This window comes from Lissotriton helveticus, chromosome 4_1 (genome assembly GCF_964261635.1).
Source record: "Lissotriton helveticus chromosome 4_1, aLisHel1.1, whole genome shotgun sequence".
NCBI classification, from domain to species: domain Eukaryota; kingdom Metazoa; phylum Chordata; class Amphibia; order Caudata; family Salamandridae; genus Lissotriton; species Lissotriton helveticus.
In genome coordinates, this window is record NC_136063.1 from 184,187,704 (window position 1) to 184,207,746 (window position 20,043).

A 20,043-nucleotide genomic window follows, 5' to 3' on the forward strand; every position below is an offset into this window, starting at 1 on the left:
TATCTCAACAAATGAACTCATGGACGAAGGAATGAAAGCACTCCTATATCAAAATATATATATAAAATAAAACATGCGCCTCTGCATTTCGATGTTCCAAATGAAAATACATTCTTGCAAAGTACTTGTATTTATACGTAAAATAGACTTTACTGACATCTAAATACTGCTACCAACATTAATGTCCATGTTTTATGAAAAAATCCGCAACAGGAAATATTCAGTCAAGTTTTCTGGCGAATAAGGATCAGGAAATATCAGGAAAACTATCCAATAGTTTTAAAGTTCAACACCCGAAGAGGTATGTAAAACTAATTGTTAATTTAATACCACATAAAACCAGAGCCTAGCTATACAAAATGAACAGCCACCACCAGAGTGCAAAACAATGATTTCCTCCCATTACCATTTAATAACTTCATAAATCAATCTATGAACAATATATTCCTTAGATATCATGAAATTAAACTTCCCAAATTAGTCTAATGGTGCCAATTAAAAGCATAAATTAACATTGAGAACATATATAAGCCATATATGAGGTAATATATGAGGTAATTTCATTAGCATGCTAACACAAAGTGGTTAGACATTCATATTTTTGAGACTTTAATATTAAAAATGCAAGCATTCCACTTAGACTACATTTTCAATGTTGTGTTTTTAAGATTGTACAAATCCAACTCTTCATTAAGGCCTTAAGGTTGCATTATTTTCAAGAGAACAATCCACATGTTAAACCACCCTCCAAAGTTGTCACACACCTTACTCAGTTCAAAATGTTATCTTTAGTATTGTCAGCATGTGTGCATAAAATCCATTTTTTTAATCACCTATTGCATTATAATGAAAAAAGCACATCATTTTCTTTTGAGGTCTTTATATTTTGAAGCAGCCACATTTCAAATCAATCAGGTGTATACAAATGAGTTCCAGGAGGAATAGATCAATGCAAGATTCCTAATAACATTACTAAGTAAATTTGTTCCTTATATTCAATGCACATACATCTATTTATGTAGACATTATTTAAATCAGGCACAAATCTAACTGGTTGACAGGTCAAATGCAATATCATGCAATTCAGTAATAAACACTAAGCAAAACAATTGGTGAGCGCCAAAATGTCATTTATAAACAGCATATTCACAAAAATGTACATATCGCAACAAAGCCTAGCTGGACCGAACAAATACAAAACAATAATCAATTTATTACACAGTAGCCCAAAATAAATCCACAACGTAGTCAGAACACTAGCGCATTAAATCTAAAGATACCAAAAGCGGGGGCGTACTTACATGTCCGTCTCATCCCATAGAATGCATGTCTGGTTTGTTGTTCCCTGGAATAACAGAATATGGGGAATACATCACGTGTGTTGTCAATTTACTGGGAAGGCGTGATATTGTATAATTGATTTCTATGCCATTTACTTTATTTACTGCATGCCTCAAGTCTTAAAATGTTATTTCCGAATCTGACATGTTTCTTTTTCTTATGCAGTGGCTTCTCAAATGTTCCAAACAATTATTGGAAGATGCTACACATTTAGCTTTTTATTGAGGGCAATATTCTCGGGTGGGATGATTTTTAGCTTACCTGTAATGTCAGAGAGAAATGAAGCACAGAGAAGAGACATGGTTTGCCCAATAAAGGACAACTTAATTAAATGTGCAAGGTACGATTATATCATAGATCTTCTGGATCTAAGTCTTTTAGTCTCACTATTAGTCCACAGCTCCCGCCATAATTCAATGTATCATTAGGGGAAGCTGGGTGATTCTGAAGTTTCACGGGTGTCTGAAAACAATGTGCTCCTCTATTACTCTGTCCAATCTTGGAGATCCATTATTAACATAAGACTGCCATGCTAAGATGTCAAAATATACCCTTCTTGACTTGTTCAGTGAGATCAACGTTCAACGCTAACAAATGTGGTGTTGAAGAGTTCATGAGATCAAATGAAGCCAATCACAACACACCCTTCTGTCCACTATAGAGTAGCGGCATGGGTATCATATAACCTCGGCTTGATCCCGCATTAGAATACTTTCCATTTCCACGTTACCAAGCCGAGGTTATAACAATACCTGTACAGCTACTACCCAATACACTAAGTTTCAAATATTGCTATATCCAATATACAAAGACTAAAGATTAGCAACTACTCCCGCTAATGCATCCGCACTGCGAACTTGCTACTTATTATTCTCACATAGGAGAAAAAGATACTGCAGGAGCCCTGAAGAAGTCCAGAGGGTGAAACATGTTGGCCGCCATTTTTGAATTCAGTTCTACACAAACCCCATGTTCTTTGGGAAGTTCAGTAACAAGACACTTGATTGTTCAAAGATACTTGATGTAGAGATGTGAATCGGAAATGAACACCTTGTACTAAGTTTGAAATACGATGAGCAGTGAACCGATTTTTGTGTGATCTATTATAAGACTATTGACGGGAGGAATATTTTGTAATCTAGGTAATAGAGGTACATTGTTGAATATATTGGTTTTTCACATCTATAGATGTAAGCTTCAAATATCATTTGATATATTATTGGTAACTAAATGCGGCTCTTTGCTCCACAGTTGCCAGGAGTTTTGGGGCAACACTGCACTAATGCTGTGTACAACTGATGCAGAACTAACATAGTGTCTATTAATTTTACATTTAGCCTTGGATGAAAGAAATCTGAAACATTGTCAAGAAAGACACAGGAGGCATTCATCAACAAACCCTTGACCCTGCGGTTTTGAACAGCGCACTTATGTTTCCCACTACATGTGTGAGGAGCACCTCTAGTCCATGTTATTGCTTTGCATTCTGAGACTTGAAGTCCTGATTTTAGAAAAATGAAAAAGCAAAAATATGGATTTGATGAACTACTCACGCGTGTAACTGGGAAATGTGAGCCCTACTTTAGTAAAGTGTTACTGCCATTAGGCAGTGCCTCTGAAAGACAGGGCACCCATTGTAATCAGCAGTTATTCAATGGCAATAAAATGAGAGCAAAATAACATTAGCTGGGCCTAACCTGATATGCCAAATCTGATGTAAAGTTGATCATGCCCCTCTGTAGCTGAGGAGAGAACTCTCAAGTTTTCCTATTTCAAGAAGTGAGTTGCTCCTCCAATCCAATGTTTTGCTTTGCCTTCTGGGACTTGTAGTCCTGGTTTTAAAATGGTATAAACTAGACTACAAGTCCAAAAAACTTTGCTTAAATTTGCTATTCATACACAGACATTGGAAACCTGGGCAGAGCTCTGTTCAGTCAGGGGCATCGCTTGTACTCACGTTGTACATGTGGGAGAACTCGATCTCCAGAGGAACTTGGATGGCCCGCGGCGTTGGCTTCACGGTGACGGAGAGGATTTTGGAGTTCAGCACTGTAGCATTCCTGAAGACAAACAGTGATATAAACATGCTGAACAACTGCAGTCAGTGAATTACAACTAATCTGTAGACATAATTGTCCTTCCTCCATGTCTTGTTTCTGTTGGTACACACTCTATGGTTGAGACATATAACCTTCATTGGTGAGTAAGTTCTTAGTTTCCTTCACAGCAGCAGAGACATAAACACAACACAATGTACACAAACTACAGGAACAGGCTGTTTTATAAAATAGATAGGTATGGTGTATAGCTATTGTACATACTCAGGTACAGTACACAGATTCAGTATAAGGCACGAACATGTACTAAATAGTAGTGGACCCGTTTGTACATTGTCCCGCTTGTTATAGCCCCGTAGACCTCTCTTCACCAGCTCTTGCTTCCTTCGCGCACTATCCATGCTGTCCCGTCTCCTAGTGACCAAGTGGTGAGGCCTGAATGGATGGAGCACACCCTCCTATCTGTCTGCTAGGTAACCCACTCCCTATGAAACTTAACTTCTTTGGCACTCAGCCTGGCACACTGTTTGTACACTTAAGAGACCATCATCCTAAGATACTTGCAGTAGTGTGAGCCGAAGAGTTAGCCTGTTGCACCCACCGCATCCTCCACCGAGGACAGTCACACAAAACCTATTGGCACCAGTCATTGGCTGGTACAAGCCAACAATTAATGCTTTTGATACCCATCTAGCTGCTCTTTAAATTCTTATAACCATTCAAAGCTTAAAAGTTATGAAACAAGACAGTGGCCTCTTACTATTCTTGTATAGCACACTGAACGATGTAATTGCTTCTAGGCACTGGAGCACAAAAACTAGCATGTACGAATGATGGGTGTGAACGCGGTTGAAGCAATCAGGATCCCAGTCGTTTAGCAACATGACTGGGCAGGGCATGGTCAATTGACAATGTCGGATGGGCCAGGGTCAGCGCTGACATACATGGTGACAAGTCTGATTGTGATTACAGTGATCACCTGACCATCCAGTGGAATAACTGGCGTGGTCTTGTTTGCACCACTGCCTGTCCACAGTTGATACTGTCGAGGCTTACACTGAGTGGATTAGTAAAAGTGCTTACAGTTAAGGATGATGGCAATGACAGGGGTATTAAACAAGTGGGCATACCGGGTTTGATTTGATTGGTCTGGTTGTTCCAGAGGCGTGCGCCTACCATTGAGAAGAATCAGTCTCCCCTGTTTTGGATCTGGTTCTGAAAAGAAGGCTTTACGCAGAATGTTATTGGCAGACCAGGTGTATTTTCCAATTCTTTCTCACACCTTTTTGGGGTATGTGCCTTTGATGCATTTGCATGTGAGACAGGGATGTCCCAGTGTTTGCAGAAATGCGATTATCAAATAAGAAACTCGCAGTTATCATATTGTGACGTTCACTGTCCACATTTCTATCACACTTTTGTTTATAGATTAGTGCATAGGATAGGTCTTGCATGATGAGACCCGACTGTGTCCTGAAAAGGATGTCAGATTATTTTGAAAACTGTAATTACATACATGATGGAAGCTTCAACTGAGGACTTGAGAACAAGGTCTTGTGGTGCAGTCAACTCTTTGGGCCTGATTCACAAAGGTAAGTTACCCTTTTGAGTAAGTTTACACTTTGTAGTTTGTTTATTACGTTCAGTATTCACAAACTTGGAGTATAAATCTACTACAAAAGTGAAAGTTACATGTCTCCACCCAAGAGTAAAGCAATTGGCGTATTCTTGCATGGGTGGGTAAAGCCCCTCCTTGAACACATCTATTACTGTCTCTAAATCCTTTTTACTCCTCCCTAATACCAACTCTTTTAGTAGTCAGTCTGCCCCTTTCCCACCCACTTCCCTGTGTCCCTTCCATATTTACTACTAAAATCAATACTTACGTGAGTGAAAACTCTGCAGTCGGGTGGAAAGCACCCCACGCATAAGTATTGGCAAAACTTAAATTTTGTAGTACGTTTTGTTGTATGTTTTATACTTCTACATAACTTACTACAAAGTGCAGTTTGAGAATCAGGCCCTAAGTATGTACAGCATTAACAGCTGGAACCACGGGTGTAACAGAACATTGAAGAAAGGAGTACAGCCATAGGATTCCCAGAAGAGAGTGATTGCACACCTTCATAACATGGGCTGTGGCGTCTGCTGACAGGTCCAGCACACATCTGAGCAGGGGTCATTTGAGGACTTACAACAGAATCTTGCATCATGGCTGCCAGCAGGATCTGACACTAGGCTGCGCACGACGCGGCACGCAGAGATCAGGCGAGGCCAGCACTGCGTGGGCGGCTACACATTTTGCCCTCCCAGGCTGATTGTCTTGACAGAACAGTGCTTCAGCCTCAGAGCCACTGTCCTGCTCATTTCACTCTGCGTCCCCATAATCCTTAGCTTTTTTACTGGCACATCGGTCAAACTCACTGTCTGCCCATAACAACAAAGCGTATGGACCTGGTGGACATAGGAGGACGAGGATGCTGGGCTTCAGCTGGCCGCTTCCATTGCGGCATTAGGTGCAAGGGGTACAGCAGTGGCGTAACGATAATTGAGGGGGCCCCCCTGCCAGGTACGTGGAGGGGCCCCCTCCGGACTCTATTAGGAGCTCTCAGGCCGAATTGCAGTGCTGAGTGGGCCCCCTTGGGCTTGAGGGCCCCCCGCACTGCGGGGGATGTATGGGCCTGTGTTACGCCCCTGGGGTGCAGTCTGCAGGCTGGCTCATGGCATTTTCTAAACCACCAGCGTAAGGTATTTTACCAGCCTGCAGTTTAACTGTGGGTCCCCAGGCTTAAAGCAGGCCAGCACTGCCTGTCTCCGGGTGCGGATCCCTCTGTAGTTAAAATGAGCTTTGAGAAGCCAAGACCTTTCCCCCATTAGCTCTTTACATATGCATAGCAAGTGTGGCAGGCCCTCCGTGCTGTATAGGCGGCTGGTGGATGAGGTTGACTCCCTCTGCCAAGGTAGAAAATGCAGAGTAAACAGGAGTATCCCCAGCCGGTGTTCCACCAAAAATTATTTAGTAATTGTGGAGTAGCCAAGGCCAAAATACTTTTGGGGGGCGAGTGTTCTTAAGCTTTTTATTGTCAGCCAGGCATGGCTTCTGCCTGAGAACGCGGCCTTGTCTTCAACCAGCGAGAGCCTTTTTTTTTTACTGATTTCCAAACCAGTTTCTAAAGGCTGCATGGCTGGTTTGTATGTTCCAAAGCTGGGATAGCCCGGTTTTTGCAAGAGATTCCTGAAGATAGCTTCTGGCAAGTAATGTATTCAACCCCTGCAGTTCTTGCCAAAGGAGATGGTTTAAGGTGTTTGGGGCAGCGTTTCTGATCTTATGCCAGCAGATGATAAATGATCCTTGCCTTGCCAAAGACTGTTTCATTAGGCCAAAGTCCAGCCGTATCGGTGCCGCCGAAGAGTAATTTGGGAGATTGAACAAGATCCTGTATCAGCCGCGGTCGGTAGGAGAGTACCTGCCGGGGCTGTAACGTGGGGAGGGGGAGGGGCAGGGTGGGGGTTAGTAATGTATGGATAATGGAGGTTTGCAGGTAAGTAAACATTTAAATAAATCAAACGAATTTCGTTGCGCGCACTGCATTGCATCTGGGGATGCAGTGCACGCAACGAAATTTGTTTGATTTATTTAAATGTTTACTTACCTGCAAACCTCCATTATCCATACATTACTAACCCCCACCCTGCCCCTCCCCCTCCCCACTTCACCGCCCCGGCAGGTACTCCCCTACCGACCGCGGCTGTTCTGTATGCATTGACCAGAGTGCTATCCGGTATTTTGGCACCTCTGCCTCTCAGGCATTCGCTGCCGTAAGTGATTGTGGGTAGTATTTTAGCTACTGCCACCCGGAGGAGAGGGAGGAGCATCGTTCCTGTCAGTTTTGATTTGAGACTCTTCAGTGTCCCTGCTAATGCCAACCCTTTCCTTTTAATCATCTCTTTCTGGGAGGCGACCGCGCCCTCTTCGTTGATGATTACGCCTAGGTATTTGTACTCGGCTGTAGTCTGAATTTGTGTGCTACCCAGATAGCAGGTTGGGGGCTTTTTCATTTTGTTGTTGATAGACATTGTTCTTAGGACTAGCTGACATTTCCAAGACCTAATGTTAATGAAAGATATTGAACCCAATTGTGAGGGCAGAGCCCGACAATACAATTTACAGTTTAAGTAAGGGCCCTATACTGAGCTGTTTCGGCTCGCTTTCAACTGAACCTCTTGGACCTGTAGAGTGTGACAATTAGTATCAGTCTGGGCTTCCCATTTCCCACTAAACTCTATCTCACTCCCCGCTGCTCGACATTTAAACACTATTGTGTCCGGTAGTGCTCCTAAGTAACCAAATAGTTCTACAAAACTCTTCAAAAACAAAACCTGCCTTACCCAGGCTTCCAGGACTAATTTGAAAGCCCAAGACTTAGCCACACTGGAACAGGCCTGGAATGTAGACTAGTTGACAAGGAACTAGTGTAGTCTAGAGGATTCCCAGGTGGCTGCAGCTTCCAGAAGACCTATGGGTCGGGCAGACTTAGGCATGTGTTAGGCTATGAACTACAAACAGAGACTACATCAAGGAACAGAGGCACTAAAGCCATCACTTCCTGTGTGTGTGGTTCTTCTAGAGGTGCCATCATAGCAAAGATAAAAGCTGCTGTTTAAAGGTATACTAAAGCCTGGAAGCTACAGGCATTGATGAGAAGATGGCTCATTCACTTGGCCTGGGGCGGCCTTAGGCATGTGCAAACTGTGCACATGCACAGGGCAACCAAACCCCAGGGGCCACCACGCCAATATGTATCCTTAATATAATAATCCTCTGAGGATGGATACATATTTGCGTGGCGGCCCCTGGCAGGGATTTGGCGGCTCTGTTCCACTTCCAAACATCCTGACCCTCCCCCTCTTCACTGGCCTCCGCGCTCCGCCCCGTCCGGACCCCCTCTTTCGGGCCCCCTATCTACGCTCCCTGCCCAGGGCCGCCATGAGCCAAGAGCCGCCCCTGACTAGGCACTCATGAGGAGCTGAACAACAAGGGCAGCAGGCTGTCAGCAGCAGAGATCTAAGTGAGGCCTCTAGGACACAGGTTCGAATACTAAAAGCATCAACTCAGCATTTCATCAAACTTGGGTTGATGTATGGGTACTATATCATCTGTGTAAAGCACAAACGATCAATTTAGTTTGTGGTGTGTCCTTCATAAACTTTAAGTAAGCAAGCGAAGGGTCATTCTTTCATGGGATAAGGACCCTCTGGAGGATTATTAAGAAGCCCAGTAAATGTTAGACTCTTGCACTCCCAGCCCAAGAGAGACCTATGGATGACCTAATGTTATTAACCCGCCAGCTGGGCCTTGTCCTTAGCTTCTTCTCGACATCCAGCAGATCTTTAGTCATGACTAGAGAAAGACAGTAGCAGTGGCACCAGAGAAATAGATCACCAAATACTCAAGCAGCGAAATGACTTACCTCTGGAGAGAGAGCAGGCTGCCAAGGTTCCGGTAGAGCACGGTCCCGATCACGAACACGGAGGAATCATCTGTGTCTAGAAGCAGAGAGACAAGAAGAAGAAGCACAACACAGTGAGCGGACGCCATCTTAGCCCTCACCTACACACTAAAGCGCGGCACTGGCCCATAGGGCTCTTCCGTAGCAGGACTGTCATCGAACACAGGACTATGTTTGACCCTCAACCCCCCTCAAGTGACCACAGCTTTCACATGATTGACAGATGCGCTGGAGCGGGTACACATAATTTTTCTGACAAGGTGCAGACGGGCAGCGTATGTGAAAAGGAGAGCACAGAGGATTCTCGCCGCTGCGGCATCCGCAACCCCAAGTACGATTGCCTTTCGGGCCTGCGGGAGGTGCATGGACCCAAACGTCTGAGATCTGTATCAGCAGACAAGAACTGAGATGCGTTGTATGGTTCTATTTCGACTATCTTTGCATCAACCTAGCAGTATACAGAAACTACTAGCAGGACCTACTGCTGCATTATTAACTCATAATTTAGCTACCACATCTTCATAGCATTGTCTGCACCCTCCCTAGCCCTAAGTCAGAGGAGAATCCATAGATTAACCCAGTAGCAACAACATGATTTATAAAGTGGGATTCTGATATTAAAGCAATGGTATTTTTAAGGTGGAGCTTACCCCCTTCACCACTAGCCTCCATTTCCCAAGAAAGAGGTTAAATAATTGATGGAATATGGTGGTGCAAGCAGTGCTGGAAATGGAAACAAAAAATAAACTTCGGAAAACCCTTAAATTAATGGTTCAAAGTGTAGCAGAAGAAGGGGCGGAATCATAAGGGGAGGAGACATAAAAAGATGAGTCTGAAAGTCAACTTATACTTTTATTTTTCAAAATATCTGCAGCACAGAAATTGGAAACAATAACAAATGCAACAGCAAATCTGTTCTGACTTACTTGAAATATTTTACTCGATTATGGTTATTTGTGTCACCAGCAAAAATAATATCACTCTAGTGGTTATTGCATTTCTAGGAGAGATCTGTGTTTGATCTAGTCACAGTTTTGACTCATGAAGTAGCAGTGATGATCAACGTGCCTGCTGCAAATCATATTGAGTAACTTGCAGGCACATATTTGTATTTTAGGTAGCTGGCTCGGTGAGTTACTGCTTTTGTCACAGAGATCCATTTGTTACTTGCATTTTATAAGTTACAATCCTTCTAATATATCACGGTGAACTATGTACCGACATCAAGGAGCCGCAGGCAAAGTGCAAACCATGGGTTTAGAACCTTACTGTTTTTAGGTCGAGCATTCAAGACCTCTTGTATATACTTTAGTATATACTTATATGTGTATGTGCTTTGTGGGCTCTGGAGATCAGCCCTAGGACTTGTCTGCTTCAGCTTAGGGACTTTGTTTTCTGTTCAACTGCCTCTATTTAACTGTCTTGATAGAAAACGACCAGTAGAGGCCAGTAAAATACCAAAATTGCTTTCTGCTTGTTCAACTGCCTCTATTTAACCGTCTTGATAGGAAATGACCAGTAGAGGTCAGTAAAATACCAGAATTTCTTACTGCAGAGTGACTTTAAAAAAAAAATGCTGGCAACTGCATCTATTTAACTTTTTGATAGAAAACGACCAGCAGAGGTCAGTAAAATACCAGAATCACTTTAGCATTCTCTAGATTCCAGTCCATAGAAATTGTCTTCCACAAGCACCCATAGACAACAATATTTTTTTCAAATCTTGTATTTTCAGTGATATGACCACCGAAGGCCCTGATTTTATATTAAAAACAGAGCTTTAGACTATACAATTTGCCGCTGAAAGGCAATATTTCTCTCCATGTGTTCCCATGCCTGGCATTTTACGCAGTTTGGTGCATACTTTCTGTCCGTGTTAAAGAACAGTAGATGTTTCAGCACCCAGACTAATGTGCTGCATAGCTAAATACATATAAGGTCCCAAAGGCGAGACAGATTGCATTGCAAATGCTTGTTTCTCAAGCGTTCATTTTCTAAGGTTGCTAAAAAGCGATTCTTGGGTAGTTATAAAGTTTTATTCATGCAACACCAACCACTATGTAAGTCCTGACTTTTGGTTTTTCCGGGCCATATACTCTTGACATAAACTGACGTATTACAAGTCTGGCGCTCTGAGGCACGCCAGACTCGTCGTGGTACGGCGGTGGCAGTCAAGCCACCACTTCACAGGTGGTATGACCGACCAATTACAAGTTGGGCAGTCGGACCACCCTGGGATCGCTACGAGGGAACCACCATTCCCTGGAGGTGGCATAGCGGTCCAGAGGCAACTGTGGTCCCGCCAAGCATATTATGAGTTTCCTCTCTCCCAGGGTTTTCATGAGAGTTCCAAAACCATGAAAACCCTGGCAGAGAGAAAACAAAGGAGGCCCTACAGGGCCCATTGTGCCTAAACCTCATGTCCATGCACACATGGGGGCACAACATGTGCCCCCGGTGTGCATGCACATAGGTTCCTACACAGCATGAACGTTTGAGACCTTGCCAAACCTTGTTGTGGGATTCCACTGCGGTGCCTGTTCCAAAGGCACCACCGCGGGACCACCACACGGACAGCCCGTCAGACTACTGAAAAGTTGTGTTCTGGCGGGCGGGCGAGCAGCGGCGACCTTCAGCAGGTCCGTTGGGCTGCAGTTTGCACCACCATGCCACCGCTCTGCCAAAAGTCATAATCAGGCCCTAAATGCCTACCACTGTGGACGGTGTGTGACTTCTACACCGTGTAATCCTAATTGTTTTATGTAAAATTTCATGTACATTGATTTACTCACTTGTATAATTTATTGTTTCTGTTTAATGTGTGTGTCTATGCGTTACCTAAAGTGCTCTAGACAATATGTGGATGCTGTGGAATGCATCCCTGTGCCGTAAAATGACAAGGGGACACATCCAGTATATTCTACTGAGGCCAGCCCTGACAGTGGATCTGGCTCAATAATTGCAGCTGGTCCCCTGCTTTTCCGGCACTGGGTGCAAACCCTCAGGTTCAGATCTCACACAGCAGAACTATCTCACAGATAATGCAAATTTAGCTTGCAGAGCTACCAGTCACGTTACACAAATCTTTCAGGGTTTAGATTTAGACAGCAAAGCGGTCTCTCAGGCTACACTAATCTCAGGCAACACTAAACTCACCGTTTGTAGGCTCAGACGTCACACAGCAGAGCTTCCGTCACATGACAGCGAAAGGTATGATTTGGATTTAGACATCAGAGCTATCTCTCACAATGCACAGAGTTTACAGGTCCATTCCTCAGATTGGTGGGTATTTCTCCAGCTAATAATGTTAAATCCCAGGTCTCCGAGAACAGAGCTATTTCACATGTTCAGATCTCAGGGGATGTACGTCGTTACAAAGCATGCTTTTACCACGCATGCCTTTACGGGAAGGGAACCAACTACGGACAACATGACCACCCTCAAGCACGCCACCCGGAAACACCACCAACTGATCCGCGCCACCAAGAAAAATACATACAAGGACCGGCTGGACAACAACGCACACAACTGCAAGGAACTCTTCAACATCGTGAAAGAGCTCTCCAACCCCAACGCCGGAAACAATGACATCACCCCGTCGCAAGACCTCTGCAACTCCCTCGCGTCCTACTTCCACAACAAGATCACGGACATACACAACAGCTTCAGCAACCAACCAACGGAAGCCACAACCGCAACAACGCCACCCACCACCACCCTCCGCACCTGGACTCCGATCAGCACCGAAGACACCATCCGCACAATGAACTCCATCCACTCCGGATCTCCGACTGACCCCTGCCCTCACCACGTCTTCAACAAGGCCGACGCTGTCATCGCACCCCACCTGCGGGACATCATCAACACCTCCTTCGACACCGCCACCTTCCCTGAGAGCTGGAAGCACGCCGAACTCAGCGCCCTTCTCAAGAAACCCACAGCAGACCCCACCGACCTCAAGAACTACCGTCCCATCTCGCTCCTCCCGTTCCCGGCCAAAGTCATCGAGAAGACCGTCAACAAACAGCTGGCCGCCTTCCTCGAGACGAATGGATCCCTCGACCCCTCACAGTCTGGCTTCCGAGCGAACCACAGCACCGAGACCGCCCTCATCGCTGCCACCGATGACATACGAACTCTGATGGACAACGGAGAAACAGCGGCCCTCATCCTCCTGGACCTCTCCGCGGCTTTCGACACTGTCTGCCACCGCACCCTAGTACAGCGCCTCGGCAACATCGGAATCCAGGACAAGGCACTGGAATGGATCACCTCCTTCCTCGACGGAAGAACACAGAGAGTCCGCCTACCACCGTACAAGTCAGAGGCCACCAAAGTCATCTGCGGCGTCCCCCAGGGATCCTCACTGAGCCCAACCCTCTTCAACGTCTACATGAGCCCCCTCGCGGCCATCGCACGCCAACACAACCTCAACATAATCTCCTACGCCGACGACACCCAGCTGATCCTCTCCCTGACCAACGACCCCGCCACCGCCAGAGCCAACCTGCACGAAGGGATGAGAGATGTAGCCGAGTGGATGACGACCAGCCGCCTGAAACTGAACTCAGACAAGACGGAGGTCCTCATCCTGGGCTCCTCGCCCTCCGCCTGGGACGACTCCTGGTGGCCCCCCACCCTGGGCACCGTACCCAAACCGACGGACCACGCACGCAACCTGGGCTTCATCCTGGACTCCTCCCTCTCCATGACCAGACAAGTAAACACCGTCTCCTCGTCTTGCTTCAACATCCTGCGCATGCTACGTAAGATCTTCCGGTGGATCCCCACCGAGACGAGGAAGACGGTCACCCAGGCCCTCGTCACCAGCCACCTGGACTACGGCAACGCCCTCTACGCCGGAACCACCGCCAAGCTCTAGAAGAGACTCCAGCGGATCCAGAACGCCTCGGCCAGACTCATCCTCGACATCCCCCGACGCAGCCACATCTCCGGACACCTGAGAGATCTGCACTGGCTCCCGGTCAACAAGAGAATCACCTTCCGCCTCCTCACCCACGCGCACAAAGCCCTACACGACCAAGGCCCGAGCTACCTCAACAACCGGATCAACTTCTACACTCCCACGCGCCTCCTCAGATCAACCAGCCACGCCCTCGCCGCCGTCCCCCGCATCCGAAGAGCGACAACAGGAGGAAGGTCCTTCTCCTACCTGGCTGCCAAGACCTGGAACTCACTCCCGACCGACCTGCGCCTGACCCAAGACCACCTCTCCTTCAGGAAGAAGCTCAAGACCTGGCTGTTCGAGCAGTAACGGAACCCCCCCCATCCCAGCACCTTGAGACCCTACGGGTGAGTAGTGCGCTCTATAAATGACTTGATTGATTGATTGATTACGACGCAACTTTTACAACGCAAACAATTACAACGCATAGTGCTTAGGGGTGCTGGATAGTGAATAGTTTAATTTACTATTCCAACTCCAGTCCCCGTGGATACTAGGGAAGGTGTTGGATAGTAAATTAAATCTATTCCCTATCGTAGAGCGCCCCCCAGCGCAATGCGTTGTAATGGTTTTCGTTGTAATAGTTGCATCGTAAAGGCACTGCATTGTAAAAGTTACGTTGTAAAGGATGTTTCCCGATCTCAGGCAGCAGTGGTACCTGCCTGTCCCATCTCTATCCTGCCCTTTCTCTGAAGGATGTTGCACAATGGATTTTCAGGTTTATGTGGTTTGCTTTGGTTCATTCTATTTCTTGTATCCATGTCAGTTATACAGCAAAACAGACCCTTTCATGATGCCTTGCTACGCTCTGTCTCTAATTTTACTCATCTCTTTGCTTTCCATTGTTTCTCTTACACCTGTTTTCTCTCCCTCTCTTTTTTTATTTTTCTCTCATCATTGCCCTGTATCTTACTGGGTCTGTCTCACTAATTGGAAACTGTGCTGTAAGGTTCTTGCGACTGGATCCCCCACGTATGGCACCGTAACTTCTTTTTTTTTTTCAGAGTTTTATATAGCGCGAACTAGAACCGAACCGAATCAGTTATCAGAGCGCTTTACATAGCACCAGTTACGTTACATGAGGACACACTTTCATTTTTTAGGCACGGGGAGATTAAGTGATTTGCCCAGAATCACAGGGGGTTTTCGGCATTGTTACCGAGACTCGAACCCAGATCCCCAGGTCCGAGGTCGAGCGCCTTAGCTGTTAGGCCAACCCCTCTCCCCTCTCACTTCTTACTCTGACTCTCAGCCTAACCCTTACCGTTAGTACTTAAGTCTGTGTAGTGGTGTCCATGGAACATATTGTCGTAGCGCTGTGTCAATGCAGTGGAGGTGTTGAAGCCGAGGGTCGGTACTGGTGCAGTTGCCTTGTGAAATAGTGGTGTTCACCACTCGGCTGCGGATACCCGACTAGGCACAGGGGAGTGAAGCAGGACTCCGAGCAGAGGATGCAGGTTACACCCTTGCATAGATCCTCAAGTGGCGCACCATGTCAGCTTTTCAATATGACCAATGAATATTCAATTAGTACAACCTTCAGAAGCTCAGCATGCAAATGTATCTTGTGAATATTCATTGTGTGACTGCTTGATCAGATTGCACCCCGAGGACCACACGCGAATGCCAAAGGTCTCGTGTCGCATTCATCAGCGATGCATCATGTCCACCTTCTGACCTCGTTAGTCCACAGACCATGAAAGCGGTGGCTCTTACTTCCAGGGTGCTCCTCCGCCTTCCTTCTCTCCCTCCTCTCTGAAGCGTACCCACAATCTTTGAAGAATCCATTTCTCACCCTCAAATACATTCCAGTGTCCCAGCTCTCTTCCTTCTCTAAGACAAAGAAGTTCATCTGACTTACTACATCCATCACAGCTCACAACCTTTTCAGTCCCTTCTAACCTGGCTTCTGTGCCCTTCATTCAACTCAAACTGCAGCCGCCCACACTGGTGACTTTACTTCCTCTGCTCGCCACGACCCTCTGCCTTATAACTTTACTCTCCGTCCGCAGCGCTCAACACTATAGAGCATCCACTCAGAACCATTGGACTCAAGGCTTCTGCTCATCAATAGTTCCCATCAATAGTTATCTGACTGCTCCTTATCAGTGGCTTTGAGCTCCAAAGGATCCCCAGTGACCTCTCGCATCACTGCTATTAGACATTGGATGGCCATCGCGTTTCTTCTCTTGAACTCCAAACTGAGGTTCTCTACTTTCCTTACTGTTCTCCACCCCTGCTCAACTGAGTTCTATACCATTCTCTAGTACTAAGGTGAAATCTTGCAACAGTGCTCTTGAAGGTCTGCAATATTCCTTCTCCCCATTGCACATGGGTCTGAACCTTGCAACCAGAATTCTTTTCAAGCTGCCCAGCCATAAAGCAGGATGGCTTTCAGCTGAGACCAGGGCCATCTACGAGTGGCTGACAACTGCACTCAAGGTAGGTCAGGCATTTGCCCAGACTGCCTGACCCCTACACTGACCGGCCACGCACTCACAGGGAATCTGAGATCCACCAACAAGGACCTTCTGGCAATGCCCAAGCCAACAGGAGCAGCATCTAGATTCTCATTCTGCTCTCTGTATCATCTAGGCCATAATGGCAGAAAATCACCCCTTTCCAAGATTCGAGCTTGCCCCTCGCGCCTTGAATTCAAAACAACCCTGAAAGCCACCTTAAGTGATCTGAATATGGGAGTGAATAACGGTGTTTAAAATATTAGATTATAAGTAGGTGTTGTTGTGAACTCTACTATGGAACCTATACACATGCATATCAAATAAAAATTATAAAATGAAATAAAATATATGGGCACACAGGGATGATGGAGCTGATGGACCACATCTGCTATCATCATCAGTGTATCTATGTATTTATTTATTTAGCATGTTCCACAGCACCATATGCCACATGAGGCTGCTGCAGAGAAAAGTGTGTTTCTAATACAACAATAGTGCTAAAGAGGAGGAGAATAAACTAAGCGTGCATTGTTATTGTTGCAGGCAGCAGGGAAAATAGACAGACAATATGAGATGCTTTAAGTCTCACTCATTACGAGTGACACTCACACATTTAGAGGTCAGGTTGAACTCTCCATCACAGCCAGCTGAATGTCACATCTGCTTTAAAAGGGCTAAAATCTGAACTCTAAATGTGGCTTGGTGTAGAGATCTGGGATGTACAGAGCTGTTCCTGGACTAATAGCGTCTTGGGGAAATAGTCCCACCACAGGTGGAACCCTTCAGCAGATACATTTAGTTGATAAGATCCGTTGCCTTGGCTCATCCGACTGCTGCTCCACTACCTTTTAAGCCACAAGTTACTTTCGTAAAGCTCTGCTGCTATGGCATTCATTTTACATTCATTTTGTTTTTATTATCATTTCACAGATGTAATTTCCGGTTCGTCGTTGTAATGAGTTCCATCTCTTAAGTATTTTTAAAACTTCAGAACCCTGACAAGAAGGGACTACAGTAAATATTATTCATTTATCAATGTATCTATTGATTTAGGGTGTTTCACAGTACGACCTGTAGTCCTATAGGAGTGACCTGTCTGTGCAGAACACTTATAGCTATAAAGAAAGAGGGAGCAGGAGACTTCAGTGGCCCGGCAGCTTTTCAGGGGCCTGTGGCTTCACTCTGCAATTTGATCCTCCAAGGGAGGCATCAGCTATCAATATGACGTTTAATCTTACAAGGGAACTGTGTATTTGACGTCAAGAAAGGCATACATTCTAACTGAACCAAAGAACCTCGGGTGGCCTGCCCTCTGCAGGTAGCACACAAAACTGCAGTTACTCAGACATTTCAGCACTTCTGTTCATGCAGTAGGGGGACTCCACTTGGCTGAGCACATACAATGGTGTATCAATAACACTGAATACCAGTGTCTTTCAATTTTGTGGCGTTGTAATTCAACAAGAGACAATATATATGTATCTTACACCGGTGATTATGTTTTTAGTGTGTGTGTGACCCGCAAGTTATTATTATTATTATTAAATTTTATAAAGCGCGTAGTCACCCGTGAGTATCCCAGCACTAGGATCCATACATCTGAAGGTCAGAGGGGCAAGGGAAGGGGAGTCAAATTAGGGAAAAAGGTGCGTTTTCAGCCGCTTCCTGAATCGGAGATAGTCTGGATCTGTTCTAAGGTCGCGGGGTAACGAGTTCCAGAGACGGGCAGTGTGAACAGAGAAGCGCCTTCCACCCGTACGTAAGTTTAACGAGAGTGTCTGCAGCAAGGGCATTGACTGCAGAGCTATCGTACCATCATTGGTTCAATCAGCCCCCAGTGGTTTGTCTCACCTGTTACATGTGTGCAGGTTTACTTATCATGAATCCACTTTGGGTTCCGAAGCAGCGTGCTACTCACCGAAAAAGCGCTTCAACGCCTCGAAGGGCTTAGTTAGTGCTATAATAATGCAATTACAGTTACAATTGCAAAATACTTGACTGCAAAGCTTGTTTTCGTTTGATCCCATCATGCCATCCTCTATCATGCATTTTGCATTACCCTACTATCAGAAAGAAGCCCAGCTTCTCCAGATGCCAAGCAAGGCTGGCAGAAAAGAGGTATGTCCAGATAAAGGGGGAATCGTTTGGAACATGAAAATGCAGAAAACTTTGTTAACTTAGGCTCCAAAGACAGCTTGATACAAAAAGGAGTGCAAAGCGCGAGGGTCGTGAAGTGCTTATGTTAGTTTAGGTACCCAAGGTAGCTCAGTAGGCTATTGCACCTGCCGAGAGATCAATGTCCCAGCTGAAGGACACACGTTTAAAAACTCTGTTTGGAAAGTTTACATTTCATCTTTTTTAAGATCAGTTGAGTTAAAAGGACTGAGACGGGTAACCGCAATTCTGTCCTCTATAAAAAACAAACAAATTTAAAAATCCCCAGTCTGCTAAACCGCTTTCCAGTGCACAATGCAAGTAACATTTTTTAAAAATGAATGACATCTCGATCCTGTGATACCCAATTTTTAATGGGAGTGAACCTATTACCAAGTCTAAGCAGTGTGATCCTATGCATATACATCATACAGGGGACTACACATTTCATGAACAGTTTTTCTTTACATGCACTATGTCTTAGATGTTAGATTGGGGTAAACACTCACTGATGAGCTAGGCTTCCGAGGTCTATAAAACGAGTAACACTAAATATTTACAAATTGCATACAATTAATATTCATGTAAGCGCTACGGATACAAAAAGCGTGTCACCATGACAAAGTACTATAGTATTCTCTTTGCTAAGAATATTATAATGATTCTGCCTCTATTTCGACTTTTTTTTTTATTCAGTTTAGCCAACACACAAAAAGTGCATACCCGAAGCATTCGTATCTCCTTCAGACTCAGAAATAATCCCATTAGAGGATAAATTGTGCTCAGTTACCTCTTCACACAATAAAAAGTCATGAAATAAAGAAATCCCGTACTGAGTCCACATTATTCTTTTTAAAAATATTAAGTTAACTAAATCCTCCGAGTGACCACTCCTGAACTTGTAGTTACTAGATAGCTCGCTGACCGGCCCTGTGAACCCTGGGTTTGTTGTAAGACTTACATCCACACAGCCCTCTGACCCTGTTCGCTGGGCTCAAGGTAAATAAATAAGTACATTAAAAAAAATAATGCTTGACTATTTGTTCAAAGTGCTCCTCTCGAGATCTGATGTCCGAGCAGTGCAACCTTGGGAATGCCTGCCCTCTAGTGGACAATGTATAAACAAGTGGTTCAAGGGGATTTCCGTATTATAAGGCAGAATCGCCCATCTGGCCTACATTATTTGAAATACTGTTTAGAACTGGGTGAAAAAGCAGGTCAGTGCAATTACACTCAGAAACAAGGACTAACGGTTCTGCGAGCTCTTTTAATAGTGTTTGTGTTTTGTGGCCCTGTAGAACTCAATCAGCAATGAAATTGTGCATAAAAACTGTCTATGGAGTCCATAATTGAAGCACACTAAATTCTTTATTCAGGATACTTGGGAAATTAGCCCTACCAGTCCTTTCCATGCTACTGACAAGAACGTGAAGGGCGCGGTATTTACTGATTCCATATATCAAGTCATATTTGTATGGATTTTAACGTTCTGTCCCCAAAGTGTTGATTATATTTTTTTATTTCAAAGTATTTTATTGAAGATTTGTATATAT

At 45.0% G+C, this 20,043-nt stretch overlaps 1 protein-coding gene across 1 annotated transcript in view; it reads right to left on the reverse strand.

Annotated features, from left to right (window-relative positions):
• ADGRB1 (adhesion G protein-coupled receptor B1) overlaps nucleotides 1-20,043 on the reverse strand; it is a 447,807-nt gene that overhangs the window by 177,900 nt on the left and 249,864 nt on the right. Inside the window, exons 17-19 of the mRNA XM_078686666.1 lie at nucleotides 8,870-8,945; nucleotides 3,299-3,401; nucleotides 1,302-1,345 (exon numbers count right to left, since the gene is read on the reverse strand). Coding sequence (XP_078542792.1) covers nucleotides 1,302-1,345; nucleotides 3,299-3,401; nucleotides 8,870-8,945 — 223 coding nt within the window. The remainder of the gene's footprint in view (nucleotides 1-1,301; nucleotides 1,346-3,298; nucleotides 3,402-8,869; nucleotides 8,946-20,043) is intronic.